The 9,674-nt window shown below is 49.6% G+C and overlaps 1 protein-coding gene across 1 annotated transcript; it reads right to left on the bottom strand.

The window, feature by feature from the left end:
* Positions 1–8,186: 8,186 nt before the first annotated feature.
* On the bottom strand, positions 8,187–9,294 carry HEXIM1 (HEXIM P-TEFb complex subunit 1). Its single transcript, XM_056863323.1, has one exon. The coding sequence runs from the start codon at positions 9,292–9,294 to the stop codon at positions 8,194–8,196; it is 1,101 nt and encodes a 366-aa protein (XP_056719301.1). The 3' UTR covers positions 8,187–8,193.
* Between the last annotated feature and the right edge of the window lie 380 nt (positions 9,295–9,674).

Genomic DNA, 9,674 nt, shown 5'->3' with positions numbered 1-9,674 from the left:
TTGGGAACGGTTGTATTTCACCATCGCCCCAATCGTAACCCCTGTGGTGTTAGGGATGAACTGGTTAAGGGGACACAATCCCTCCATTGATTGGGTTAAACGGGTGCTTTCTTTCCCCGAAAACCCCTGTGGGTTGCATGACAAGGAACGGGTACTCAGAACTCCAGCCGCCGCACTGGTAGGGTCCCCCGCCCCAGTCTCTCCACAGTTACCCTCTGAGTACTCGCAGTTTACTGATGTTTTCGATGTTAGAGAGTGCGACGAACTGCCTCCCCACAGAGAAACGGACTGTGCCATCGAGATCGTAGGGGAAGGCAAACTGTCTAAGGGAAAGGTTTACCCCATGAGCCCCAGTGAAAAGACTGTATTGCGGGACTATCTGGATGTCAATCTGGCGAGGGGTTTCATACGCCCCTCCAAGGCTCCTTATTCAGCCCCAGCTTTCTTTGTAAAGAAAAAGACGGGAGATTTAAGACTGTGTATTGACTTTCGCAGACTGAACGCAGTCACCCAGTCTAATGCTTACCCCCTCCCTCTTATTCCTGACCTTCTAGCACAATTAAAGGAGGGCCGAATCTTCACCAAACTGGACTTGGTAGAAGCCTACCACCGCATTCGCATCAAAGAAGGAGACGAACCCAAAACGGCCTTTTCCAGTTGTTTTGGGATGTTTGAGTACCTGGTCATGCCGTTCGGACTTTCGGGGGCTCCGAGTGTCTTTATGCAATTAATTAATGAAGTTTTGCATGATTTACTGTTTCGGGGGGTGGTGGTATTTCTCGATGACATTCTTATTTACTCTGAGACCATGGAAGAACATGTGCGCCTAGTGCGAGAAGTGCTCCAGCGGCTGCGGGAGCACAAACTGTATGCTAAGGTGTCCAAGTGTGAATTCCACCAACCTTCTATTACATTTTTGGGGTATGTGATTTCCCACCAAGGGTTAGAAATGGACCCCGCCAAGGTCCAGGCGGTGCGGGACTGGGAAACCCCCACTACCCGCCGCCAACTTCAACAGTTTTTGGGGTTTGCCAACTTTTACCGGAATTTCATTCCCAACTTTGCCCAAGTTGCGCTTCCCCTCACTGCCCTGTTACGTACCAAGGACAGGGGGGCTAGCGCCGCACTCCCCTCAGCCCGTCTGCAATGGTCTCCCCAGTGCCAGCAAGCTTTTGAACGTTTAAAGCTACTTTTTTCATCCGAACCCGTTTTGGCTCACCCGGATTGCACCAAGCCCTTCGTGGTGCAGGTGGATGCCTCGGATGTAGCAATGGGCGGGGCCCTATTGCAGAGGGATGAGGGGGGACGGTTAAGGCCGTGCGCCTACTTCTCCAAGAAGTTTTCCCAGTCCGAAATCAACTGGGCCATTTGGGAGAAGGAGGCAGCAGCGGTCAAACATGCCCTTACCATATGGAGACACTTCTTGGAGGGGGCCGAACTGCCGTTCGAAGTGTGCACAGATCACAAGAATCTTGAGGCTCTCAAGGGAGCTAGAAAACTCAATGCCAAACAAATTCGGTGGGCCCAATTTTTTGCAAAATTCCGGTTCACCCTCAAACATGTCCCTGGCAAAGAAAATGCCCTAGCTGATGCTTTGTCACGACTTCCCCAGTATCGCAACGATTTCGATCGCCCCGTCGACTCCCTGTTCACTCCCGAACAGCGAGGGGAAGTTCCTGGCTTAGCCGTCACCACCCGATCCCAAGCCCGCCAACCGGAGACCCCCCCTACGCTCAAAGGTATCCCGGAAGTGTTCCAACAGCGACTCCGGGACGCCTCCTTGCAGGAGGAGGAGCACAATCTCCTCCCTCCTGGCTTGGAACGAACCAACACTTGGTGGGTGCAGGGGGGGAAACTATATGTCCCATCTTCCCTTCGCAAAGAAGTATTGGGACTTGTACATGGGGCCAGGCTGGCAGGTCATTTTGGTTTCGTGAAAACGCTTCACCTGGTTCGAAGGCAGTTTTGGTGGCCCGGTATGAGATCTGATGTGGAGTTGTATGTGCGCAGCTGCCCCACCTGCGCCACAGCCAAGAAACGGATGGGAAAACCCCCGGGGCTTCTCAAACCGCTTGAGAACCCCTCCCGTCCCTGGGAAGTCATCGCCATGGATTTTATCACCGACCTACCTCCAAGTCGGGGGAAAACGGTTCTCTGGGTTATCACAGACCTCTTTTCCAAACAGGTTCATTTCGTTCCATGTGCAGGTCTTCCTTCAGCCCAGGGCTTAGCTAAACTGTTCATCACGCACGTCCTCAGGCTACACTCGATCCCGAGGAAGGTCCTCTCCGACCGGGGGGTCCAGTTTGTTGCCAAATTCTGGCGGGCTTTCCTAAAGTTAATGGGAGTGGAGGAACAGGGCCTTTCTTCCGCCTATCACCCCCAAACGGATGGTCAAACAGAACGAGTAAATGCGGTAGTAGAATGTTATTTGCGCTGCTATGTAAATTTCCACCAGGATGACTGGGTTGACCTGCTGCCATTTGCCGAATATGCGTACAACAATGCGCCTCATTCCTCTACCGGCTTTAGTCCCTTCCAAGTTATATACGGGACGGATTTTGGCCCTTTCGGTTCTGCCCCCGTCTCGCCAGAGCTCCAGTCTACCCCTGATCTTCAGGAGTGGATTCAGGTGGTTAAATCCACCTGGCCATGGTTGCTCAAAAATCTGGAAAGGGCAAAAAGCAAGTACAAGGAACAAGCGGACAAACACCGGTCTCCGGGATGGGAACTCAAGGTGGGGGAGCAAGTTTATTTGTCCACCAAAAACCTCCGCTCTCTTCGCCCCTGCAAAAAACTGAGCGACCGTTATGTAGGACCTTTCCCCATTACCAGAGTAATCAACGAGGTTACCGTGGAACTGAGTCTCCCTAAGACACTCAAGGGGGTTCATCCAGTCTTCCATATAAGCCTCCTCAAACCTTATGTAGCAGCTCCCCAGTTCCACCCCCCTCCCGCTCATGAGATTCCTACCGTAGTAGGAGGGGACACCCATTTGGAAATATCCAAGGTTTTAGATTCCAAATGGAAGAAAGGGAAACTGTTTTACTTTGTTCGCTGGAAAAACCTTGGCTCCGCTCATGACGAATGGGTGGCCGCACCCCACATGGCAGCTCCTCGCTTGGTCCGAGAATTCCACCTTGCTTATCCCGATAAGCCTCATCCTCCCGGAGGGGGGCCTTAAGGGGGGCAGAATGTGAGGGTCTCTGTCTTTGTGTCTCTGCTTTCCATCACCTGCGGTATTATCAGTGAACTCGTAAAAGCAGTTCACACCTTCTGGTCTCAGGCGCCAGGCCTGATGGCCCATGTATCTTCCCCCCCGCTGTTTTCCTGCCAGTACTCCCTCAGGCCGGTGCGGCCTTGGAAGTGTGATAGCCGCACCAGACTTCCTGGGATCCGTCTGATGTTTTGTATTATGCCAAGCTTGTAACTTCCCATAACAACAAGTGTGAACCCCAGTGCCCCAGTGCCCTGGAGTCAATATATTCTGTAAACCCGTATAGCCCCTCACTTGCAACTTTCTACCTGTGCCTGTCTCATCTCCTGAAGGCTTCAATAAATCTATTGTTTCTGTATCAACGTCTGAGCAACTGATTTGGAGAAGCAAACTCAGAGAGGGGGATCTCTCACAGGTGGCAAATTACCCCAACTCCTCTTGCAGTCATATATGCCTCCCTAGAGCCCATGATAGTTGGGTTTGGGGAGTAAGGTACCACCTCCAATCAGCAGGTGGGCTCTCTCCAGCATGGCCTGTTCTTTACGGAGGTCTATCAGGTCTTTTTTCAAAAACACAGTGAAGTCCTTTCTTTTTTGAAAGCTCTTTCAGGTGCTAGAAGGCTTCTACCACATTCTCTTGCCCATTTCCCATCTCTACTGGTTCCAGGTGAATGGCTGCTGGTGTTTGACAATGTTATGGCCAGACTTATTCACCCTTACAAATAATTATTTGCCAGCAAAAAATTGAGATTTTACCAGCTTGGCTGCTCTTGCATACTTACAGCAAAAAATGGAGATTGTACTAGCTTGGCTAGTTCCAGTTCCAGGCATACCGAAGGAGACACAACCTCTTTGAGTATAACAAGTGTTTTCCTACATGGTGAGCTGGAGGAAGTTCTTGCCATAGGAGAGCTGGTGGTAACTGCCGATATACAAGCCCCAATTGATCACAATTGCACCCCAACCTGATTCATGGAAGAGTAATCCTATGGTGTCATGTTAACTACTCCGTGAAGCCCATTTGACCAGTGGCTGGCATCTCAAAGCGACCCAGCCAATACTGCATCCACTATACCTCACCAGTTCTTGACTTTATTTCAAACCACTATTAGAGGTTGTATGGAATTTAAATATAATGTTTACAATAATGAACAACCCCCACCCCTTTAAATTGTAAAAAGAATTTGAGGGTGTGTAATTCTCAAGCCCTCCAGAAGCATGGACTCCAGTGCCACACAACAGATGATGATGAAGAAGAGTTAGTTTTTAAATGCCAACTTTTTCTACTACTTAAGGAAGAATCAAACCGGCTTACAATCACCTTCCCTTCCCCTCCTCACAACAGACACCCTGTGAGGGAGGTAAGGCTGAGAGAGCTCTAAGAGAGCTGTGACTAGCCCAAGGTCACCCAGCTGGCTTCATGTGTAGGAGTGGGGAAACCAACCCAGGTCACCAGATTGGTGTCTGCTGCTCATGTGGAGGAGTGGGGAATCAAACCGCTCCAAACCACTACGCCAGGGAAGTGAGCCAGCAGGGAAGTGAGCCAGGCAGGGATAATGAAGCCACAAACAGGCCCAGCTCTTCTCCAGCTCTCCAGAAAAGAGGGACAATGGAACCAAGGTTAAGAGTTTGAACTGCACAAGGCAAAAGATACAAGTGTTGAAGAGCTTTGTGTAACTCCAAGGCTTACATCCTACTTTACCAGCCTATTTCTGTTCCCTGGGGTCAGCTCTGGAAACTTCCCTCTCTGCTCTTCCTCCCTGGGGTACAGAGAGGGCCTTGAATTCTTTCCCAAGGTATTTCCCTCTTCATTCAGCGTCAAGGGGGTGGGGAGACACCTTCAAAGAGCTCTTACCAGCAACAACAACAAAATCACACACACACACACACACACACACACACACACACGGGACAGAGAGAGACAGACAAACAGAGGTAATTCTACTAGGCCAGCTTTCTGTTGACTTGAAAGGATACAAAATGTGGAGGTCACACAAACAAATCTGCAAAATGTGCTTTTGCCCCCTCCACAGTGAAAGGCCGTTCTTTCCTGCTCGTGTCCCACCAACACTGAAATTTGTGGATGAATTGCGTGTGCAGCAAGGCATTTATTAATTTGAGAGATCAAAAACCCAACAGCTTGGATGAGCCATTAATCCTGCCCAGTGCCCTGGGCATACAACACACACCAACATACTTCCACACTGAACAAGAACCTCCTTTATGTCAGTGGTGCCACAGCAGAAATCTATGAGAAGTACTTCAGCGTGCAGACCTCAAGATCTAGCAGATTTCTTTGCTCGTGTCCCACTTCCCATTCTTATTTTCCTGTGGGGTAGGGAAAGGGCCACATCCAGCCCCCAAAGTGATTTCTGACTTGTCCTGGAGAATGTGTGGGTTCTGCTCGGAGAAAAGCTGCCTCCTCTTCCCCAGGGTTAGCTGGCTCCTTGCATTGGGCAGCCAACACATGCTGTGGCAGTGGCTGGCATGCATCAGTGGTAGAGATACCCTGTTCTGTATTCAGTGTACCCAGATTTACACTGTTGGCATCTCAGGGACTGAGATCTTGCTGCACTCAGACGATCAGCATGTGGTGGCAGCATCAGGAAATCCTGAGCAGGCAGAAGCCACCCCCGGCCACTGAAGACACGCTGCCAGGAAAGGGGTGCGTGCGCACGATACTAATGTGCAGATCGCCTGGTAAGAAAAAGCGTGCCCATGTGACCCCTAGCGCATATCCACCATACAGAATTGTAACTGTCATAGCTCTCCCCGCACATACACAAAGAATTCTGGGAATCTTATTTTGGCAATGGTGCTTTCAGATCCCTGCCCCCCCACACACACCCCAGGTTTCCTGACGAAAGAGAGTGACTTTTAAACCAGGTTTAAGTACAGAGGTAGAAATGCCACAGAGTCCTTGCTCTTGGGGATCGAGACACTGACCTTGAGTCCCCTGCTGTCCAATTTCCAACCTGCAAGCGTTCCTCCTCCTCTCTACACAGTTACAGCTAACCACAGACCAGTATGGCGCCTACTGTAATGTTTTTGCCAACCCCAGTGGGCTCCAAACCCTTGACTGCAAGCCCTCTTCTAAGGCGTGGTTTGGAATTAACTGCAGTTAGTCAAAACACTGGCACAGGCATAACGCAGCCCTAGGGGTAGGGAGGAGGGAAACCCACATGTCAGAGGGAGGAAGAAGCCCCTACTGATCTCCTAGTCAAGATCTGGAGAACAAAGAGTGCAGATGAAGTCTGTCTTCATGCCCTTCATATTTGGGGCAGAAGAACTCTTGAAAAAAGAACCACCAGAAGGCAGATGCTTTTGCTTTATGGTGAGCTTGAGTTACAGTTTTTAAAGTTAACTCACAAAGAGCCCCTCCTCCCCAGTTATTCAAAATATGCTATACCTAAATAGTTGAGGGATATTCCACCTGCAGGCTTATTTATGAAAGGATCACTTACAAAAGGAGCTCAAGGCTACCTCCTGAAACTTAACCCTTGAGAAAATTATTAGGAATATTAGGAATTATGAGGGGCTTTACAATCCTATGGATGTGAATATGATCAAGTTCAAAGGCAATTCCTCTCTCAAACAAGAGCACATTACAGCCGCAGAGCTGTCTAATTCAAACTCAACCCTTCAAGCCCCCAAATTTTCATGTGCAGAAAGCAAAAGGGAGACGTAAACTCACCACACAGGTTGTTTACCCATAAAAAGAGATAAAAACTATTCAGCTGGCTGAAGCAAGTAAGCCAAATTATGCAAGACACAGAAAGGTGAAAAGCACGCATATAAAAAAACTGCAACCACTCACAACAGGGTCACTGGCACACCTCAATAAACCTCTACCTCGGTTATTGAATGCAAAGCAAAACCTGTCCATCAGAGCACTCTCCCCAAGGGAAGATCTTGTTTCCATTCTCTGTGATTATCAGTGCAGAAAGAGGAGGAATCTTTCCCCCTCCAAGACGCTGATTTGAATCTCCAATTTAAGGAGAGAGATTACATGCTGCTCCTTCTAAACCATAATATTGTCATATACCATAATAATAAAACTGAAGAATGCTGTCATATTATTCATAGTGAACACTTCGCATGGGGATAGAAACTTTAGCCACAAGAGCTAAAATTCTCTCCATCATGGATATTGTTGGGCAAATCATAATCTCCCATTCCAAAACTCTCAGTATATAAAATGCCAACAGTGGTCTACCCCACAGGGCCGTTGCAAAAGCAAGCACAGCGTGAGAGCAGCGCTCGCTTTGACAAGCACATACAGAAACACACAATGATTGTTAAGGCACACAATAAAATGACAAGACTGTAATAAGAAGCAATATTAAACGAAGGATTTTCTATATTAGGAACCCAACACAATGGCAGAACTTGGCTCCAATTTGTTTTCCATTTAAAATTAAAAGGACAAAAACACGAAGACATCCAAAAACCACCTGGAAAAATTATTCACAATATTCTCTGGCAGAAGAGAATATTTTGAATTATTTTTCTAGAAATCCACACCAGAATTGTTGCACATCCTTAAATTTATTGGAAGTCTTATCAGGAATCTGTATAGCCTTTCCAGAATGTGACTGACATTTTACCCCCACTCCCACCAATAGCCTCTGGTTTAGAAGAAACATAAAATGCAAGTTTCAACAAGTCTGAATTACTGAAAACCCTCCCATGAACACTAAATGTCTCCTTAGAAAAGAAAAAGAAAAGCAGCCCCCCACTCAAACTCCCCGATTACACATTGTTTAAAAAAAAAAAAGCACACACTATGTTATAGCTATATATTCAAAAACAATAAGAGGTTTTGATTTTATTCTGATTAAGTCACCAAAAAAAAAAAAAAGAGTCCATTGTCTTTATCTATTTACACACCCACAATATGGATCTTGCATTCTTGTCCTGGGAAAGCCACGGTCCCCCCCACACACAAACACACACCTTCCCCAGTTTTCACAAGCTTCACTCTTTCGCCTTGGAAAGAGGCTGCTCTTGCTGTCTGCTAAGTTCGTTCTCTTTCAAGAGTTTTTGGTTCTCGGCTCTCAACCTGTCCAGCTCCTGCTGCAGCTCCCTCACCCTGTCGTCCTCTGCCGAGTCCCCGGAGAATTTCTTGTTCTCCATCCGCAGCCGGTTGTTCTCCTCCTCCATCCTGGAAAGGCATTTCTCCAGCTCCAGGTATTCCTTGATTAATTCTTGCTTGCTCATGTTCTGCAGGCTCTCCACATGGTACCTCTCGTAGGTCTCCGAGAAGTCCTTCTGAAGGAACTCGCTCCCGTCCCCTCCCATCCCATCGCTGCCGCCGTCTTCCTCCTCCATGAAGTCTTCTTCACTGGTATCGTCCGACTTGGTGGCGGACCTCTTAGGGTAGAGGCCAGTCTTCAGGTCCGGCTCTTCCTGGTCATGATCCTCCATCAGGAACTGAGTGGTGTTGTAGGGCGCGACCGGCTGCCCCTTGGCAAACATCTCGGCCCGCAGCCTGGAAGCACGCTGGCTCTGCTTCTCGTCAAACTTCTTCTTCTCTTCCCAGCTGAGCTTGTAGTAAGGCTTCCAGTGCCGCTTCTTCTTGGAGGGGCGCCTCCGATGCTTCTTTTTACCAAACTGCCTTTCCTCCTCCCCTCCTCCAGTTTGGGGCCTGCACCTCTGGCCCCCAGGCTCACAATATTCTTGGCAGTACAGGTCTTCCTGGGACCCCCGATGCCCTCCGCCTCCCGCCTCCTGGATGTCCACCTCTGCAGCATAGTTCTGGCCTCCACCCTCACCGCCAGCACCTTCCGGGGTGTCGGAAACGTGGCTCACCCCGACTGGTGGGGGAGCCCCTGCACCTTCCATATCTGGGCAGGCATCCTCTCCGCTCACCGGGCTGCCACCCTGCTGCATGGCCTCTCTGGGCTGCCACCTACCGTCCAGCTCTTCTCTTGGGAGCAGCTCCTGATTGGTGGGCGGAGACTCCAAAAAAGGTCCCCCTCCGCTGCCATCGCCGCCACCTGCGTGCCTGCAAGGGGAGAAGGGAGACGTTTTGCCATTGGGTTGCTGCCGATTGGCAGAGAGGACCGATTCGGCCATGGCGGACTCCTTTGGCAATTTCCAAGAGTGGATGATGGTTACTGGTTTGGCTTTGTGGCCTAAGTCCAAGGGAGCAGCTCCCTCTGCTCCTTCAAGGGGGAAACCAGCAACGCCTTTAACCTTTGAAGTCCCACTGGTGTCGCTGGGGCGGCCAGCTTTACCCTTCTCAGGAGTTCAGTACCTCCGGGCACTCTTCGCTGGTAACCCCCGGCAGTCCTCGCCCGGCACAAGTTCTCACGATCGCTCGTTTGGGGCAACCACCACCATTACCCCTTGCAGAAGGCCAGAACTCAACAGCTGTCTTCTTTGCCCAGTGGCCTCTGGACGGGCACCAACCCCACCGCACCGGGCAGCGCCTGAAGAACCAGATCCTTTTGGTC

Source organism: Euleptes europaea, chromosome 18, assembly GCF_029931775.1.
Source record: "Euleptes europaea isolate rEulEur1 chromosome 18, rEulEur1.hap1, whole genome shotgun sequence".
Classification (NCBI taxonomy): Eukaryota; Metazoa; Chordata; class Lepidosauria; order Squamata; family Sphaerodactylidae; genus Euleptes; species Euleptes europaea.
Note: the sequence above shows the minus strand (reverse complement) of the source record. Positions and strands in the feature narration are given on the sequence as shown.

What these genes read in the sequence shown, in the direction of transcription:
- HEXIM1 (XM_056863323.1), bottom strand. Translation starts at nt 9,294, where the DNA reads ATGGCCGAATCGGTCCTCTCTGCCAATCGGCAGCAACCCAATGGCAAA.